Genomic DNA, 21,228 nt, shown 5'->3' on the forward strand with positions numbered 1-21,228 from the left:
CAGAGAGAGCATGAGAAAAGTAGATAATAAAAGTGCTGTAAACATGTTGGCTCACTATTTAAAAAGAAGATGAGAACAAGCTATAGCATGACAAATACTAGAGTTTTGGCGCAGGTACAGCCAAATAGTGCTAGCTAATGCTACGTAGCAAAACATTTCAAATGTATTTTACAAATCAATACTTGGGAGTCAAAGTATCGATATAATTTTGTCCAAAAATAATACTGCGATATGTAACTGTATCGATTTCTTTCCCCATCACTAGGGGGTAGAGGGAAAGAGGAGAGCTTCGGCAAGGATGGCAAAGAAAGTCATTATGCAGAATGGATTATATGCTTCAATATGAGAGAGGCTGCATTTCAGTATACGCTAGCTACTAGCAATAGCTGCTGGATTAGCTGAGCCACCTGCCGTGTGGGAGAGCAGAGGAGCAGAAGGGAAGCAGAAACAAGGATGGTTATGCTATGGTGCGGCTGAACAACGGCAGTTTTAATGTAAACGGGAGCAATTCTATGAGGTCAGAGGATCCACACCTGCTACATGGTAGAGAAAGGGAGATGATTTGGGAAAGAGGAGAGAAAGGGGGGAAGAGGGAGGGAGAGGTGGGGTTTGAGTGCAGCTAATGATCTTTAATAGAAGTGCCTTTTCAATGACGCTAGCAGCACTAATAGCTGGGAGGGCAGAGGATCCACCTGCTACGGTCGACAGAGGAATATTTAAAGGGACAAAAAGGAGAAAGAGAACAGAGGAAGTGAAAGTTGGGGGCTCTAACATGGTTTGCAATGACAGGTTGCTACCATGCAGCTGATGGAGTGTCGCTAATAGAGAGAGAGAGGCTGTTTCAATGCAACTAATAGCAATACCTGGGAGGTCAGCTGATCCACCTGCCATAGGAGAGGCAAAGAGAGGGAGAGAGGAGGAAAGAGGAAGAGGAGGAAAGAGAGAGGGAGAGAGAATGGCCTTTAATGAGCATAGCAGTGACTAATAGGCGCAGGTGGAGGGAGAAGGAATCGCGCTAAGATTATGATAGCAGAGAAAGGCTGCTGTGAAAAGCTAAATGCATTTAGCTTAGCAAAAACAGGCCACTACAGAATCTATAATGATGTTTAAAAAGAGACAACTATAATTCAATTCAACTAATTCTGAGTGACTTTTAGTGAAAAGTTTCCACAACACATGCCACTATAATACAGCTGAAGACTCTGACCACAGAAACTAGCCACAACAACTCAGTTGACGTACAGTAAACCAGAGACAAGCAGTATATCACAGCTGTTATGATAGCACATGCCATTATAATGCAAAGACAGACCTCCATGGTCCAGATGACGATGATGCTCAGCAGAAATATCGTAATGAAATATTTAATGATATTTACTAGAGAAAGATAGCTACAACCTCTCCATGAACACTGCTTTATTCGAAAGATACAAAATATATTAAGTGTTCCGTGACAAGGACAAAACCACTGTTAAAACCTATTATGTTCAATAAAATATTCCATAAAAAAGCCTTAAATACTAGTTCTACAAAATGCATTACAATCACATAATATCCACAACCCCCTCACAGTTAAAAAATAATAATAATATCACCAAGCCCTCGCCCCGAAAAAACGGAACAACAAAACCCCATCCAGCATATACAGTGGATATAAAAAGTCTACACACCCCTGTTAAAATGGCAGGTTTTTGTGATGTAAAAGAATGAGACAAAGATAAATCATGTCAGAACTTTTTCCACCTTTAAGCATGGCTTCACCAGAAGAAGATTAACGTTTTGGAATGGCCCAGCCAGAGCCCAGACCTGAATCCAATTGAACATCTCTGGGTGATCTGAAGAGGACTGTGCACAGGAGGTGTCCTCGCAATCTGACAGATCTGGAGCGCTTTTGCAAAGAAGAGTGGGCAAATATTGCCATGTCAAGATGTGCCATGCTAATAGACTCCTACCCAAAAAGACTGAGTGCTGTAATAAAATCAAAAGGTGCTTCAACAAAGTATTAGTTTAAGGGTGTGCACACTTATGCAACCAGGTTATTGTAAGGTTTTTATTTTTCATTTTTCCCCCTCGAAGATTTCAATTTGTTTTCAATTGAATTGTTTACATTATAGGTCACATTTTACATTATAGGTCACACTTTTTCCACATAACAGTGGAAAAAGTTCTGACATGATTTGTCTCATTCTTTTACATCACAAAAACCTGGCATTTTAACAGGGGTGTGTAGACTTTTTATATCCACTGTACTGTATGTCCATTATCCTTCACAACACATGTTGATGCAACAGTTCCAGTTTGACTAGTCTGGGATCATATTCTGGTAACCACAGGTAATTCTACCTCCCCATTGTCCTGGCTGACACTGAGCCCTCGTGTACAGAGCCACAACAGTCCATTGTGAGGGAACAAAAGGAGGGAGAAACTGCCTGTGGGGTCCCACAGGGCTCAATGCTGGGGCCATTAACTGTTACCTCTCTGCTTCTTTGTTCAGAGCCGGGCTGCTGCTTCTGGCTGTTCTTTAGCAGCTGCTCCAGTTTCAAGATCTCCTGCTGGAAGACGTCCCTCTCGTGTTCCCGGTCGATGGCCTGCTCCTGGGGATCAGATTTTAAGACAACGCCTTTAAAGGAGAGTAGCTAAGGGAAATACCCATAACATATCAAATTAAATTATAAATGGGAAACATCTCTCTGTTTCAGTGCCAATCTGACTGACCCCAAGAAATGCATGGATGATGAATAAATTATGTATCAAGTTTAGTGCTTTATGCACTGCCTAATCCCCAAAAAACAACATGCACATTCATATAACATTCATGTACATCTGTATACCTTTAAACAATATAGTTCCTATGGTCCTCTCCCAACCACCCCTCCCTCTCTCCCCATTCATCCATCCATCTCTCTCATCTCTCTATCCATATCCATCCATCCAGTCATGCATCCATCCCCCCTCCCTCATATCTCCCTTCCCCTCTTTCTCTTACATCCAGGAACCTCCGGTTCTTCTCCAGCTGTTTCTCCAGGGCCTGGATCTGCTGCAGCAGGTCGCCGCTCTCAGTCTTGCGGGCATGCTCCAGCTCGATGACGCGGTTGACCTGCTCCTCCAGCTCAGCCTCCAGTGTTTTCACCTGGTGCAGGAGGTTCAGGCTCTCCTTCTCTGCCTGCCGCTGCACTTCTACCTTCTCAGCCATCAGCTTCTCCGTCTCCTCCAGGAGGTCTGGGGTGAAGGGAGGGAAGGAAGGATGGAAGGAAGTCGTCACACACAAGGTCGCTTCAGATGGGAGGAGTCAACGATTTTGGACATACAGGTTTCATTCAGGCAATGGACAGGACAGGATGCTGAGATGGAGTTGTTGTGGACTGTCGGTCGATAAACCGAAAATCAGTTACAGCCTTACTATTCATGTAAAATCTAAGTATATTTAGCTGTTTTTGTCTCAGAAGTTCTAAATTGGTGTTTTATTCATTTTAAAATCATTACAGTATTGAGTTGGCTGCTTTTAACAAAATGTCCCCAATACAGTCCGCCATTTCAGCATCACGTAGCTACTGTATATAACAGGTCTAACAATCTTACTCCCAGTATCTTCCCAGCATATAGCCAACATATCCCTTTAGTAATCCGCTGCCATCATTTAACCAACCAACCAACCAACCAACATTAAACCAACCAACATTGCTTTACCCAGGAGATCAAAACCCCCATTGTATTAGTACAACAGATAAAAGGGTAAGAGAGTGCAAACCACAGAACAAGCACGTAGACAGTGCTGAGACGTTGCAATATCCATGCCTCATACGCATTTACAGGCAAATTCCTAATTGAGCAATCATCTTAACTCCAAAGGTAGTGGACATTGTCACGATGTTAGCATGGATAATGTGAAGTAAGGTTAGGGTTAGCTTAACTCTAGGAGCAAAGATGATTGCCAATGAGGAAATACTTAAGCTTACAGTATCATGTATCAAAATATAGCTCATCCGATTCCTTCAATCATGCTCAATCATAAATAACATGAGAATGATCACGCTGACTCATAAGACATTAACATGACAAACCATGACATAGAAAAGTGAATCAAAAATAAAAAGCGTAAGCAAGGGTTAGTGATTGAGTGAGTGAGCCCATAGCAAGCAAGCGCCAAGCTTTTTTTGTGAGTTGCTGTATTTGGGGGTTAAAAAAATATATTTGTGAAGTGCCACTCGACTACAGACTAAAAAGTAACATAGATAGACTGGCCATGCTCTGATGTGGGACACACCTGCTTTAGGTGCTGCATCGACTGCAGCTTCAACTAGGCCTATAGGAATAAGAAAGCACAGTATTTCAACATGCACTTGTTTTGTCATAAAAAGGAGGAAGACTTGAGGAGAAATGATGCGAGAGGTGAAAAAATGAGAGGGCGGGGCCTCCCTGCATGTGCTGTTGTGGTATTGGTTAAAGCTGTGTCGGCAGAGGATGGATGAGCCAATGCCGTGAGGTGAGAGCAGGAGTGAGGTGTTACTGAAATGGCTCCGTGTACATTGAATTCATGTCCTTGCTGTATTACTTGCCTTTTCATTAGGGATTGTTCATTAACCTATGGAATACCTTGAAATAGTACTGGATGGAGGTAATGCAGCTGAAAATGCTTTAAAATGTTTTGGAAAGGAAAACAAGTGTGTCTTATTGGTCAAGTCAAGGTATTCCTCCCTGTTTCAGTCCACTTTCTTACGTTTGGTGCCTAATGAACATGACCCAGGTGAGACTTTTGTCAGATGCGGTGCTTGGGTTACAAATGTTCCAGGATTCCGTTTTATCCCAGAGGATTTCCATCAAAAAACAATGATCAATTGCAAACTTCATTACAACATGAATTAATCATCATGGTCACCCTTTCTATAGGAATTCAGTAAAGTACAGTAATAACAGAGTATATAAATTAAAATTACAAAGGATTTGAAACATAATTAAAATGGTTAAAACGTCATTGAGTGATAAGATGATACCAATGAGTGGCTGATGACGATGACAATGAGTCATACAAATAGTCAAATGTAGATCTAATCAAGGAAATAAACCAACCTTATGTTTGCAAAAGAACATGGGCCTGTTTATCTTCGTCATAGGACCCACAGAAATATAATTACTAGAACGGACATGTCAAATTGCCATGGTCTGAGGGGCTTTTCTCAGTAATACTAGTATTTCTATTACAATGATATAACCCCCACTTCACACTCTGCCCACTCTTTCGAGTAGTGATGTCATAAAGAAGTAGTCATAGTTCTCTAGTATCACCAACTGCATGTTTTTGAGCATCTGTATTGGAATAGGCATTGTGCATATCCAATACACTTTACATGATATGAAAGTAACATTCTCACCATTATTTCACGGTCTAGAAAACACAAGCAATATTTGAATGTTTGTCAAACTGTATATTTTGTTCCATTCAGATCCAACAACGAGTAAGTGGTGGGGTACATACGTAACTCACGCGGGCCCGCATGCTCCCTCATGGCATCCTGTTGCCGTGACAGTATCTCTCGCTCCTCCTGCATCTGCAGCCTCTCCTGCTCCAGTTCGTGTAGGCGGCTGCTTGTCACCTGCAGGAGCAAATAATATTCAGTTAGAGGCAGGTTGACAATGTGGTTAGCCAATTAAAAACACAGACTCAGGCACAAAAAAACTGCCCTTGCAGTGTGCTAAGTTGCCCAACATAGCTGTAACATTTTAAACAGATGGGAAACAACTTGCAACATAATTGTCCACTGTTTTCTTTAAATCTGCATGGAGAGGTTTTGAGATATATTGGACAAAAAATATTTACCTAGTAGTAGGCTTGCAAAGGGAGGGTATATTACTGCAAACTTTCTAAGTTTACCAGTAAACTACCAGAATTTTGGTATCTTTCAAGGATGTTATGGACAACTACAAATACCTAGGTGTCTGGTTAGACTGTAAACTCAACTTCCAGACTCACATAAAGAATCTCCAATCCAAAGTTAAATCTAGAATCGGCTTCCTATTTCGCAACAAAGCCTCCTTCACTCATGCTGCCAAACATGCCCTCGTAAAACTGACTATCCTACCGATCCTTGACTTCGGCGATGTCATTTACAAAATAGCCTCCAACACTCTACTCAGCAAATTGGATGTAGTCTATCACAGTGCCATCCGTTTTGTCTCCAAAGCCCCATACACTACCCACCACTGTGACCTGTACGCTCTTGTTGGCTGGTCCTCACTACATGTTCGTCGTCAAACCCACTGGCTCCAGGCCATCTATAAATCACTGCTAGGCAAATCCCCGCCTTATCTTAGCTCATTGGTCACCATAGCAGCACCCACCCGTAGTCTGCGCTCCAGCAGGTATATCTCACTGGTCATTCCCAAAGCCAACACCTCCTTTGGCCGCCATTCCTTCCAGTTCTCTGCTGCCAATGACTGGAACGAATTGCAAAAATCTCTGAAGCTGGAGACTCTTATCTCCCTCAATAACTTTAAGCATCAGTTGTCAGAGCATCTTACCGATCACTGCACCTGTACACAGCCCATCTGAAATTAGCCCACCCAACTACCTCATCCCTATATTGTTATTTATTTTGCTCTTTTGCACCCCAGTATCTCTATTTGCACATAATCTCTTGCACATCTAGCATTCCAGTGTTAATACTATTGTAATTATTCTGCACTATAGCCTATTTATTGCCTTACCTCCATAACTTGCTACATTTGCACACACTGTATATATATGTGGTCCTCTGTAGCTCAGCTGGTAGAGCACGGCGCTTGTAACGCCAAGGTAGTGGGTTCGATCCCCGGGACCACCCATACACAAAAATGTATGCACGCATGACTGTAAGTCGCTTTGGATAAAAGCGTCTGCTAAATGGCATATTATTATTATTATTATATTATTATTATATATATTTTCTGTTGTATTTTTGACTTTATGTTTTTTACCCCATATGTAACTCTGTGTTGTTTTTATTGCACTGCTTTGCTTTATCTTGGCCAGGTCGCAGTTGTAAATGAGAACCTGTTCTCAACTGGCTTACCTGGTTAAATAAAGGTTAAATAAATAAAAAAAAATAAAAAAAATTATGTAATCCATCACAAGACATCTAGTGGCCCTTTTGGGTACTTCAGATTTTGACAGGTGTCTTAATTATCTCTGGCCCTCTGTATGTCCTTCTCACATGTAAAATACATGAAATAATTAAATACGATGATTTTCAAATAAAAAATAGAATGAAAGCTGTAAAATATCCTTATATTAGTGAATACCGTTGTTGTTTAATATGACGGTTTCAGCATGAAATATCCTTTATATATTTTTTCACACACTTTTATTTATTTGACACCCCCCCATTAAAAGAAAAAAAAAAGGGTGGTTGTCCCACTGGCTATCCTAAATTGAATGCACCAATTTGTAAGTCACTCTGGATAAGAGTGTCTGCTAAATGACTTAAATGTAAATGTATTTGTTGTCAATGTTTTGGTGCCAAACTGGTGGCAGTTGTGAAAAAAGTCAATAGTTGGAAGAGTTGCAGAGTTAATTGAAAATAATGCCATTGCTGATTAGATGCTTGTTTCAGTATATTTAGTCTATTTTCTCTAGAACCATATGATCTATCTATTAGAAATTCATGGACAATATGGAGGCTGATATAAAAAATGAATACTATAAATAAATACATTTAAAAAAAAAAAAGTTAAAGTATAAATGACCAAAGTTACGATAGATTGCCATATATTTTCTGTTAATTACCAAAAATACTTAAGATTACGGTAACTTTGGTAAACTACCAGTAGCTTTGCAACCCTACCAAGTAGGCATAACTGGTTGAAATTCCATCATTATGACAAAGACCTCAACGGTTATAAAACACAGTGATAATGGTGGTTATAGACTGGGCCTGTGTCTCACCTGCAGCTCCTGCTCCAGGCTTAGCTGTAGCTCCTCCTTCTGACACACCTGCTCCTCCAGTGCGGCCTGTTCACCCGTGTAGCCATCGATCAGACCTAAGGGGGAGAGAGAGAGGAGAGGGGGTATTAATATATAGAGACCGTTGAATGACATATTGCCACGTCACACACATAATTAGAGCCCGACCGATATATCGGTTCACCGGTATTATCGGCCGATATTGACCTTTTTCCTGATATATTGATATCGGCCGATAATTCTACCGATAACCAATATTCAATAAATAGGATGAAAAATGGTAATCTCATGGTTATCTGAACACTTGCATCCATTCTCATGATGCATCACTTTTGTCACAAGGTAAGAAATCAACATTTTATGTATATTTCTTGGACAATTGCTCTTTGGATTGCAATTTCTGAGAACTCTGTGTGAAAAATTTCACTTTTAAATTTTCCTCGCTGTAAAACAGTAGATCGGCAGATATCCGTATCGGTAAGTTTTGTAAAAGTATATTTATGCTAAATATAAGTCTTCAACCATAACACCCACTAATAATTTAATTATTTTATTAAAATAGTTTAACCTGCTTTTTTGCAATAAACTGATCTGGCTTTCATGGCTATCTATGAAAATGCCTTTTTCTATTACAAATAAAACCAGAACCAAGCACAATGCACATCCACTAATAATGACCAACTTCTCTGTTAGCAGGCATTATAGAAATTTAACACAGGTCTCATATACAATCTCTCAAGCACAAGCCCACTGCTAGTGAGTAGCCAGCTAATCTTTATATTTAAAGTCTAGCCAACTTGGATCTATTTGCTTGCTAACAAGGTAGAATAGTTGAACATTTATGAATACACCCTCCTGTCAGTCTCCAACTGTTTGAACAACATAGCCTGTTCACTTTGTTTAGATGTTGAAATCAAGTGGCCTACCTGGATAAGAAGATTATTTCTCATTGCACATTTATAAAACATAGACTAGACAACTGTGTGCGACAGAAACTGAGCATTCATTTTCTATAATCATGTTCATTAATACTTCCGTCTTAATAGGGTCTGTACTGTTCAACATTTTGGAAGTTGAGACATAAAGGATATTGTTACAAAGGGTTAGTTATCCTCTATTACAGTGAAATAATGTCTCAATGTGTTTCGGTGTCCATATGACCGATTATGTTGGACCAAACCTCAAAAGAAAATAGCGAGTTGAAACTGCTTGTTGTCAGAGAGGAAAAAATTATCTTTAATCTCTTTGTTGTTGTGAGTGGCAGTGGGAGGGGCTTGGTGTCTGTGTGCGAGTGGGAAGGTGCACAGTGCACACAACACAGAAGGAGCGAAGGAAACGAGACCCATAATAACGGGAAAAAAGTAAAACCTCAATTCTTGCGATACAGGCATTTGGAACATCACGCTAAAACATACATTCGAATTAATTCGATATATCGCCCAGCCCTAACACAAACAAATATTCAGACAAACAAACACATGCAGAATGTCCGACCCATTTTGCTTGACAGAGTGTACTCTAGAGGGCTATGCTGCCAACAAAGACATTTAAATATTATATTATTACCCATCTTGTTACAGGTCACTAGGTAAATGCACTACTGGCATGTAATTCAGCTGATGATAAATCTGTTTGGAAGACATGTGGTCCTCTGTAGCTCAGCTGGTAGAGCACGGCGCTTGTAACGCCAAGGTAGTGGGTTCGATCCCCGGGACCACCCATACGCAAAAAAAATGTATGCACGCATGACTGTAAGTCGCTTTGGATAAAAGCGTCTGCTAAATGGCATATTATTTCTATTATTATGACTGCACACTAGCAATGTTCCCAAAGATCTGATAGAGATGCCTAATGAAATCTTATCTAGTACTAGTATGTAGTAGCTAGACTAAATAGGTCAGGTGAATACGCTTAAAGATTTCAATGCTGTCACTAACCAGGTTTCCATCAAACCTTTTATGCGAGTAAAGTACATATCGGATAAACAGCCCTGATGGAAACAGCACATTTGTTGGTAACTTTCCAAATGTTGACAAAACAAAATTATTGAACCTTTATTTATCCAGGCGTATCCAGGCGAGTCAATTAAGAACACATTCTTACTTACAATGACGGCCTGGCAAGGTGGGATCTTTTTGTGTCTGTAAAATTAATTATGCGAGAAATGGAAAACGCTTTTATGCGCAAATATTGATATCAATAACCATCATATCGAAGTAAACTTGGAGTCACGCGATATGTTGTGTGGTCCTCCCACTACGACTCCGGAAAGCATGCAGTTTATTAGGCTACAGGTGAAATAAGTTATGATGAACTTCACAGGGCGTTGAAAGTGCAGGGTGATGAGTTTGATGCTGCTTCCCAATCGAGGGTCTTATTCTGGTGACATGATGATCGATGCTTGGCTGCCGTTTGACAAATCAAAATAATCTTGCTATTTTGTTCATAATAATCGCATCTAGGCTATAGCCGCACTGTATCTGCGAGCTGTTGGCTATAGCCTACGTGTCATGACCAACGCAACATTTTTAGTGACAAAACCATCAGTAGAGTTGAAAATGCGATGGAAACCCATTTAACTTGGGAATTTAACCGCCAAAGTTATTTTTATGCGCACTACCTCATTACGCAGTCTTTTATCCGCAACAAGTCAATTTGATGGAACATCTCTGGTGGGAAAATGCGCATATTGTTTTTATGCATTTGGTAACCTAGCTAGTGTCATCTTTACAAATGTTGTTTGCGTGTTAAATTATCAAGGTTTACGAGCACGGCAACACTATATTAATTGATCACTTGTAACTATGCTCCACGTTAGCTACCAGAACTAAAACCACATCAGAGTAGTTTAAACAATAACTCATTATGTCTTAACTAACTCGTACGCTGAAATTTGGAATGCTGCTCTCGTGGCAAGATGAGAACTTTGGCATTCACCAGAAACTCAGCACTCTCGGATCTGCATTCCTCTGGTCAATCCACCAACCATCAATTCACTGTTTTATATTTTATAATAAAGCTGACAAAAATAAAGGTGATATTAGACTACTGATGAGATGGCTCTGGTCTTAAGTATCATGTCATTTTATTAAACCACAGTCATGAAGCCTATATGCATCTTGATAATATCAGATTATGTCTGATATTTCCTAACACTGGAAGCTTGTGATGGCCACCTGGCTTTACCCTCCTACCCGGTACTGCAACAGTCAAAACTGGTTGACATGATTCCATTACAACTAGAAATTGCAGTTTTGCCCTCTGGGTAGTCATGGGGTGAAAAACATGTTTTATACACTTACATATCGCAATATTATTTTGGACGATATATATTACTCAAATTATATTTATTTGTTTTGTTGCTAGGTAGCGTTAGATAGCGCAAGTCTGCTGTACCGGCGCCAAAACTCAGCAATTTTTCATCCTATAGCTTGTTTTCCATCTTCTTTTTAAATAGTGAGCCAACATGTTTTTAGAACTTTTATTTCCTTGACTGATCAAAACTAATTTTCTCACCTTTGGGATGGAATCCCTTAAGACTGAAACGTACAAGGCTCTAGGGGCGGCAGGTAGCCTAGCAGTTAAGAGTGTTGGGCCAGTAACCGAAAAGTCGCAGGTTCAATTCCCCGAGCCGGTGGTGGAAGGTGGAAACATCTGCTGTTCTGCCCATGAGCAAGGCAGTCAACCCACAACAACAACTGCTCCCCGGGCCCCAATGACGTGGACGTTGATTAAGGGAGCCCCCGAGGGGTTGGGTTAAATGCAGAAGACACATTTCGGTTGAATGCATTGAGTTGTGCAACTGGCTAGTTAACCCCTTTCATTTCCTAGTCTCATGAGATAATCTATGTTGTCTCTGTCTCATGGAAGAATCTATGTTGTCTCTGTCTCATGGAAACAGATTGTGTATGATTAGGTGCAAATAGAGCACCATCCATCAGGTTGCAAAACAAACTAACTACAGTGCTGACCCTGCCATACACACATCAACTTCCTTGCATTAAAGACTGTAAAACTTTTATAATGGCCAACACTCTTACCAAATGAGTAATCTTTGCACATAATTGTATAAACACACCCCTTTTGCAACAATTGTCCACAATGGCATCACAATGCCATTCCATTTCCTATAGGCCTATGTCTCTCTGTAATGCTCTACTGTAAACCTATCCTCTGCGAAACATAATACAGAATTACATCCTAACTCCCCCTGAGAAACTTGAGTGTCCTCAGAGCCTGGCTAATGGTTTCTGTCAGGATGGAACATCTTCAAAATCAGGCAACCGCAAGCCTGTTCCTCCGTCTTCATTGAAAGCAGTTTTCCACACCACACCACAACAGGAGCTAGGTATTACAGAGTGAATCAGACAGGACAAAAGGAGGGCATAATTTCAGCTTGACATTAACTGTGTTTGAACACGTGGATGGGAGAGCAAACACAATGGAGGAAGACAAAGCATAATTTGTGTTCGGAGGAGTCTTCGAAAGCTTTTATAGGCCTGAAATGCATGTTGAAATATGTAGGCGAATACTGCCGGTCACGTGATATCTGGGTGATCTTTTGTTTTGTTTGTGTACGAGTCTGTGAATGAGAATGTCATTCTACCCTATGTGTGAGTCATGAAAAAAAGTAAATGCCAACCAAATGTAGAGGCAGCAACATTTACTATCTTTATCTTATTTGTCCAGCTACATTTGACCGTGTGTATTTACTCAATTTTGTTACTGCGAGTCGCATTTCAGATGTAAGAAACGTACACAGATGAAGACGTATCCCAGACTCCAACAATGATGGTGCACATTTTAACGGTGGATCACATGCAAACATCAAGCAGCAGTTGGGAGGAGATTACTTTATGATAGCAAATATTTGCCATACTTCAGAACCCCATCAGATTTGACATACATAGGCCTAACACACCATAGCAGGACATTAGCTTACACTACAAAAGGAATACACTTAAGTCGATGTTCGCAACAAATCACCATTCAAACTGTTGGCAATGGATCCAAACTGCTATGCCTGTTACTATTAATACTAACACCACTTATACATGTTACTATTAACAAGCCAATGGATGAAAAGATGTGTCCTCATTTGCTTAACAGTGTGCGGAACTGAGCGTTGTTAGTGAATTGGGTGGGCTGTGTCACATGTTTGAACCAGTCACCCCTCTTGTCTGTCAGCTGTTCCTGACACACACACTCTCTCCATATATTCACTTCCCTTTCACCCACAGATCCCTTAGCCATCTGACTCACCAAAACACACACCATCCCCCACAAACAACCCCAGACACACACATTCACTTGTCATCTGACATCCTCACTGCCATCCACCCAAATGTAAAACAACCCCATCACAAACACACACACCTATCCCCCCACTCACCCTCTGCCCTGTGGAGCTCCAGGGCCAGCTGCTCGCGGGCGCGCCCCTCCTCCCCCAGCCTTTCCTGCAGATCCTCCTGCCGCCGCAGAAGATCGCCAATCTCCTGGTTATGGCGGAAGGACTCGCGCATCAGCTCCGTCTGGGTGACCTGCGCATGTTCCAGCTGATCAGGGTTGGGAAGATGGGTGGCAAGACAAAGATAATTACTTTAGTGAGCAAAAAGCCTTTGAGGAAATACTGGTTGAGGTGGAGAATAATTTTGAATTAGAAGTTGAGATGCACAAAGCCTTAAAGTAAGTTGGTCCACACAGAGTGGCTCAGTTGGTAAGAATGTGGCACTAGTCACACCAGGGTTGTGGGTTCGATTCCTCCTGGGATCACATGTACAAAAAATGTATGAACTCAGTGCACTGTAAATTGCTTTGGATAAAACAATCTGCTAAATGGCACATGGCATATTATTAAATATATCCCATGCCATGAATGAATACTCTGCTGTCATTTACGGACATAACCTCTCATTACGGACAATATGCTGAGCCTTGTGACAGTAGGTATAATGGGAATATTTATGATCACCAGTCATGGTTTCCAGTTAGTGTTCCAAGTGAAAGTAAAAAATGAGGACCAATCAATCAAAGCTGTAGGCCCACTTAAGGATAATGGGTGAAACAAAACTACACCAGCACATAAGATACACAGAGGGAAACAGTGGGTTCACAACACACATGGCCTGTGTGGCTATGCTTAAAGGAGTAAGGAATCCAAAAAACAACTACAGGGCAATGCACAAAGAGGTGTGGAGAAGGTTAGCCATATACAGTTCAGCGGTAAGTCTAGAGTTGTACAGTGGCACATCATGACAGTGTAAATATTTTTTCACTCGCTTCAAATACTAACTAACATACAGAACCTGCATAGCTACAACTAGGCCTATTGCCTTATCATGGTGAGATAATTGTACACATGCTGTCGTTTTCTATAAAGTTCAATAGGTGAAACTGTATGCCATATAAGTATTCTTATTAAAATTAGTAAACCTATGCCCCAGTTTGACATTCATCAAGGAACAAACAACATGTATGACCTGCCATTTAATTCTTAGGCCTTTAACTTCGGACAGGTCTAGTTGACATTGCACTGTGACACATTCACAAAAGCCTTCCTTCCTGGCTGAATTAGCATTGAATTGCTCTTGTGCAATAAACCATTGACCTACACTATATATACACACACACACACACGTATCAGCCACACCCATTGCTGACAGGTGTATAAAATCAAGCACACAGCCTTGCAATCTCCATAGACAAATATTGGCCTTACTGATGAGCTCAGGTGACTTTCAAAGTGGCACCGTCATAGGATGCCACCTTTCCAACAAGTCAGTTCGTCAAATTTCTGCCCTGCTAGAGCTGCCGCGGTCAACTGTAAGTGCTGTTATTGTGAAGTGGAAACGTCTAGGAGCAACAACGGCTCAGCCGCGAAGTGGTAGGCCACACAAGCTCACAGAAAGGGACCGACCAGTGCTGAAGTGCGTAAAAATCAACCGTCTTCGGTTGCAACACTCACTACTGAGTTCCAAACTGCCTCTGGAAGCAACATCAGCATAAGAACTGTTCGTCGGGAGCTTCATGAAATTGGTTTCCATGGTCGAGCAGCCGCACACAAGCCTAAGATCACCATGCGCAATGCCAAGCATCGGCTAGAGTGGTGTAAAGCTCGACACCATTGGACTCTGGAGCAGTGGAAACACATTCTCTGGAGTAATGAATCACGCTTCACCATCTGGCAGTCCGATAGACGAATCTGGGTTTGGCGGATGCCAGGAGAACGCTACCTGCCCCAATGCATAGTGCCAACTGTAAAGTTTGGTGGAGGAGGAATAATGGTCTGGGGCTGTTTTTCATGGTTCGGGCTAGGCCCCTTAGTTCCAGGGAGGGGAAATCTTAACGCTACAGCATACAATGACATTGTAGACAATTCTGTGCTTCCAATTTTGTGGCAGCAGTTTGGGGAAGGCCCTTCCTTTTTCAGGAAATGCCCCTGTGCACAAAGAGAGGTCCATACAGAAATGGTTTGTCGAAATCGGTGTGGAGGAACTTGACCGGCTTGCACAGAGCTCTGACCTCAACCTCATCGAACACCTTTGGGATTAATTGGAATGCTGACTGCGAGCCGGGCGTAAATCGCCCAACATCAGTGCCCGACCTCACTAATGCTCGTGGCTGAATGGAAGCAAGTCCCCACAGCAATGTTTCAACATCCATATCTCCCACAGCAGCAAAGGTCATACTGCAACATTATGACAACCAGGAAGAAGTCACGCAAACGTGCAACACCTAAATCTTGGGAGTACTTTTTTGCTCACTTCACATGATCACCTGCTCAGATGAAAGCAGAGTAGGGAGATATTGGACTGTATAGGCTACTCACTGTGTTTTTCACTGTAGAAGTTGCCCAGTCAAAAATATTGCTGTCAAGCAAATTAGCTGTATAACGTACAAGTGTAGACTCCCTATATAGGAGGGGTTGTATTTAGGTCATGTTATGAACTGTATAAAATAATGGGCAAAACTGCGGTTTAGAACATAAAGTCAGCCAAATGAAAGACACTTTCAGATTAATAAGGTAGAGTAACTGTCCAGACTGAGTCAGATTTACTTCACTAGTTATACAGTTCCATATAGGTTACATGGCAGGTCAGCAGCTGTAAACTTACTGTATAGGGCGGCGTGGGCAGGGAGATCTTAGAGATCACCTTAAGGAGGTGACCATTGGTCCTGTGGTTGACGTGCGAGATCTGCGTCTGTATCACCACCGCGTTTTTCTCATTGAGGACGCTGGAAAGGGGGAAAGGCCGGGGCAGGGGCACACGAGATTCCACCTCGTACACATCCTGATCTTCCCCTTCCACCCACATGGCCTGGTGGCTCGAATTCCAGTACGAGCGGTAGGAATCCATGGAGGTGGACAATTTAAGGGTTTTCTAGTGTATCCTTGTAGCGCTTTCCATCCTTCTCTTCCCTACTAATTTTCAAGGGTTGTACGAATTCTCCGGTGATCCTTTCAGCATCTACAGTGCACCTGCTGCGATGGATGGATCCTTCAGCTGAGGCTAGCAAAGCAAGAAGAGAGCCCAAGAGGGGAGAGCAGCAGAGAGCAGATGAGTCCCGACGACGCAGCCATGCTCTAGGCAACAGTCTCTACGGAGCTGCCACGCACAGAGCCTTGGGTAAACACACTGGAGTCGCAGCTCAGAATCAGATCCACACGCATGGCGTGCCGTGGTGAAGAGACAACAAAACAGGTCCCAGGTAAATACCGAGAATGAGGTCCTCCCTTGAAACAAAGTTTCAAGTCATAAAAGGAAAGATACCGGTAGTGCTTCTCCTCGTGTAGGGGAAAAGTAATCCTTTGTAGGGGAGAAAGTCCAAAGTCACATGTTGTACCTGTGGCAAAAAGGCATTCCTGAATCCTGGGAGTGACTGAGGGGGGTAAAATAAAGAGAGACTTAGCTTTAAGATCATGTGCACCTCTGACAGACTTTTCTCTGTCTGTTTTGCTCACTCTCTCAGAGCACAGCGTGACCCTGCCCCTCAGCAGCACTCACTCCCACTCTCTCGCTCGCCCTCTCCCTCGCTCTCTTTCTCCCTCTGGAAGCTCATGAACAATTCCATGCCGCCTCGGCAACACAGCACCGACCTGCAGGGAAGGGAAGCCTCCCGGTCCCCCCTTAATTGCTTTACACATGGAGCAGCCAACCAAGTGTGAACTCTGAAGCCGCCCGATCCAGTGGGGCTCTCGCTGCCCTTCTCCTTTCTCTTCTGTCAATTTCGCTCTCCCGCTTTTACTCTCCCTCTCATTCTTGATCTATCCCTGTAGCCTCTCTCTAGCCTCTTTCTGTTTGTTTGTCACCACACAGGCAGGCAGAGTCTCTCCCTCTTTCACTTCCGGATCAATAGCATGGGCAGGATATTTTTCAGTGAAAAGGGGGAGGGAGTAGTAAGCGTGGTTTCAACCCCCCGGGCTAATGGGGCAGGTATAGCTTTGTAAATAGTCACACTCCCTCTCCCACACCCTCATACACACACAGCCTTTTTGCAGGAGCATGTCAAACAGGATTTATATTCCACGTCAGTGCAGATTTACTGACTGAGGCGTTCCGACAGGTTTCCCAAAAATACTGCCATAGCCGCCCTGGTATCACGAGCAAGTGAACTGTAAAACAGTAATGGACTTTCACAATCAACACGTCAGCCTTACATGTCGCTCTCACTGATATATAATAGGAGAGTTAGTGAGCATCACCTACTCCAGCAAATTATTTCCAAAGCCAACCGACATGACATTCAACATTCCAGAGAAACTCATTACATCAAGCCTTATTCACACGACCAGGCCTTACAGACAAGAAACAACGATCCACGATCATTCACTCACAAATAACGAATTAATCAATTCTGTCAGGAAGGAAAACCATTAACGGGGTAGTTCGGGATTTTCCCCAGAGTAATATGAACACATGGATATATTTTTTTATGTATCTGTGACCAGTATTAAGGAAGTTAGAGGTAGTTTCGCGAGCCAATGCCAACTAGCATGCTAGCTGTTCCCATAGACTTCCAGTCATTGCACTAACCCTAGTCAGCAATTGCACTAACGCTAGTTGGCAGCTTCCTTCAAACTGAACGCAGAGACATAGAAATGGTATCCACAAGTTCATCGGACTCTGGGGAAGTAGATAAAGGGCTTCATTGCCCAAATCCCGACTATCCCTTTAAATTAACCATTAGGTCTTGTGAGGACGGAGATCTTGACTGATTTGTGAGCTTGCCTTCCCATCACTAGGCAGTTATCTCCAGTTTGAAGTGACATAGTGTTTGACATGTATTCGCGTAAACCTTGGTCAACATCCCAAATATATTGATTTAAGGTTGGACCGTTGGCAACTTTACACTCGCCCACTGGTTCAGAGTACACAAACCACTGACTTTTATTGGGCTGTCCAGGTAGGGAGCAAAGAGATACTGCATTGATCTCCACACACAGACACACGCAGTTTATCTGTCTGTGTAAAAACAAGCTACGGTTACAGGTGGCTTGTTAGGTCTTTAAAACGCCTGATATCAGATGCAATTACATCTAGCTCTCTTACAGGTGTATTGGAACAGGCCTATATCATACAACATGATGATTCAAGAGAAGTTCTCACACACAGGTTACATGCAAAGTTCAGCCTTTTTCCATCAAGCAGTGAATCACCAAAACCTAGACTAACCCTAGCGCAACATTATTTCAATGTTAAACCAATGATAATGTTTTATGGATCAATGCAACCATCATGAACTCAGTGCTTTCTGTAGTGTTATCACTACATTAAAGGGCGACTGCACTTCCTGATTTGGCGTCGTTTTATATTTGGTTCATTAAGAAATGCTAGCGGCCATGATTGATTTCAAACGTTAGTTGGTTTTGGGGTGTGGATCGATGTGGGTGCAATGATGTATAATGAACAAAAATATAAATGTAACATGTAAAGTGTTGGTCGCAGGTTTCTCTACGTCGTTTTAGAGAATTTGGCAGTACGTCCAACCGGCCTCACAACCGCAGACCACGTGTAACCACCCCAGCCCAGGACCTTCACATCCGGCTTCTTCACCTGCGGGTGCTGAAACGGATGAGTATTTTGTCTGTAATAAAGCCCTTTTGTTGGGAAAAACAGATTCTGATTGGCTGGGCCTGGCTCCCAAGTGGGTGGGCCTATGCCCTCCCAGGCCCACCCATATGTGCCCCTGCCCAGTCATGTGAAATCCATAGATTAGGGCCTAATACATTTATTTCAATTGGCTGATTTCCTTATATGAACTGCAACTCAGTAAATTCGTTGAAATTGTTGCATGCTGCGTTTATCTTTTTGTTCAGTATATATATATATATATATATACACATATATATATATATATACACATATATATATATATACACATATATATATATATATATATATATATATATATATATATATATATATATATATATATATATATATATATATATATATATATATATATATATATATATATATATACACACATACACATAGTGCATTCGGAAACTAATCAGACCCATTGACTTTTTCCACATTTTGTTACGTGACAGCCTTATTCTAAAATGTATTACATGTATTTTTCCTCATCAATGTCCACATAATACCCCATAATGACAAAACGAAAACAGGTTTTTAGAAATTTTTGCAAATGTACTAAACATAACAAACAGAAATACCTTATTTACATAAGTATTCAGACCCTTTGCTATGAGACTCAAAATTGAGTTCAGGTACATCCTGTTTCCATTGATCATCCTTGAGATGTTTCTACAACTTCATTGGAGTCCACCTGTGGTAAATTTAATTGATTGGACTTGATTTGGAAAGGTACAAACTTGTCTATGTAAGGTCCCACAGTTGACAGTGCATGTCAGAGCAAAAACCAAGCCATGAGGTCAAATGAATAGTCTGTAGAGCTCCGAGACAGGATTGTGTCGAGGCAGAGATCTGGAGAAGGGTACCAAAACATTTCTGCATCATTGAAGGTCCCCAAGAACACAGTGGCCTCCATCATTCTTAAATGGAAGAAGTTTGGTACCACCAAGACTCTTCCTAGAGCTGGCCGCCCAGCCAAACTGAGCAATCGGGGGAGAAGGGCCTTGGTCAGGGATGTTTTTTAGTGGCAGGGACTGGGAGAATAGTCAGGATCGAGGGAAAGATTAATGACGTAAAGTACAGAGAGATCCTTGATGAAAACCTGCTCCAGAGCGCTCAGGACCTCAGACTGGGGAGAAGGTTCACCTTCCAACAGGACAACGACCCTAAGCACACAGCCAAGACAATGCAGGAGTGGCTTCGGGACAAGTCTCTGAATATCCTTGAGTTGCCCAGCCAGAGCCCAGACTTGAACTCGATCGAACGTCTCTGGAGAGACCTGAAAATAGCTGTGCAGTGACACTCCCCATCCAACCTGACAGACCTTGAGAGGCTCTGCAGAGAAGAATGGAAGAAACTCCCCAAATACAGGTGTGCCAAGCTTGTAGCGTCATACCCGAGAAGACTTGAGGCTGTAATCACTGCCAAAGGTGCTTCAACAAAGTACTGAGTAAAGGGTCTGAATACTTATGTAAATGTGGTATTTCAGCTTTTTATTTTTAATAATTTGTAAGTCGCTCTGGATAAGAGCGTCTGCTAAATGACGTAAATGTAAATGTAATAACTTTGCTAAAATGTCTAAAAACGTGTTTTTGCTTTGTCATTATGGGGTATTGTGTGAGGGAAAAAACATTTTAATCAATTTTAGAGTAAGGCTGTAATGTAACAAAATGTGGAAAAGTCAAGGGGTCTGAATACTTTCCAAATGCACTGTATGTATGTATGTATGTATGTATGTATGTATGTATGTATGTATGTATGTATGTATGTATGTATGTATGTATGTATGTATGTATGTATGTACAGTGAGGGTATTGGATCCCCTGCTGATATTGTACGTTTGCCCACTGACAAAGAAATGATCAGTCTATAATTTTAATGGTAGGTTTATTTGAACAGTGAGAGACAGAATAACAACAACAAAATCCAGAAAAATGCATGTCAAAAATGTTATAAATTGATTTGCATTTTAAATGAGGGAAAAACGTATTTGACCCCCTCTCAATCAGAAAGATTTCTGGCTCCCAGGTGTCTTTTATACAGGCAACGAGCTGAGATTAGGAGCACACTCTTAAAGGGAGTGCTCCTAATCTCATCTTGTTACCTGTATAAAAAGACACCTGTCCACAGAAGCAATCAATCAATCAGATTCCAAACTCTCCACCATGGCCAAGACCAAAGAGCTCTCCAAGG

At 41.8% G+C, this 21,228-nt stretch overlaps 1 protein-coding gene across 4 annotated transcripts in view; it reads right to left on the reverse strand.

Annotated features, from left to right (window-relative positions):
- LOC311126887 (A-kinase anchor protein 9-like) overlaps positions 1–21,228 on the reverse strand; it is a 130,859-nt gene that overhangs the window by 25,874 nt on the left and 83,757 nt on the right. For 3 of the 4 annotated variants that reach the window (XM_084158577.1, XM_084158578.1, XM_084158575.1), the window contains 6 exons: positions 13,329–13,491; positions 7,919–8,013; positions 5,474–5,591; positions 4,265–4,303; positions 2,987–3,219; positions 2,475–2,594 (listed from right to left, as the gene is read on the reverse strand). In XM_084158577.1, coding sequence (XP_084014703.1) covers positions 2,475–2,594; positions 2,987–3,219; positions 4,265–4,303; positions 5,474–5,591; positions 7,919–8,013; positions 13,329–13,491 — 768 coding nt within the window. The remainder of the gene's footprint in view (positions 1–2,474; positions 2,595–2,986; positions 3,220–4,264; positions 4,304–5,473; positions 5,592–7,918; positions 8,014–13,328; positions 13,492–21,228) is intronic. The other variant, XM_084158576.1, reaches the window with a different exon arrangement.

This window comes from Coregonus lavaretus (genome assembly GCF_964263955.1).
Source record: "Coregonus lavaretus genome assembly, chromosome: 3".
In the NCBI taxonomy this organism is placed as follows: Eukaryota; Metazoa; Chordata; class Actinopteri; order Salmoniformes; family Salmonidae; genus Coregonus; species Coregonus lavaretus.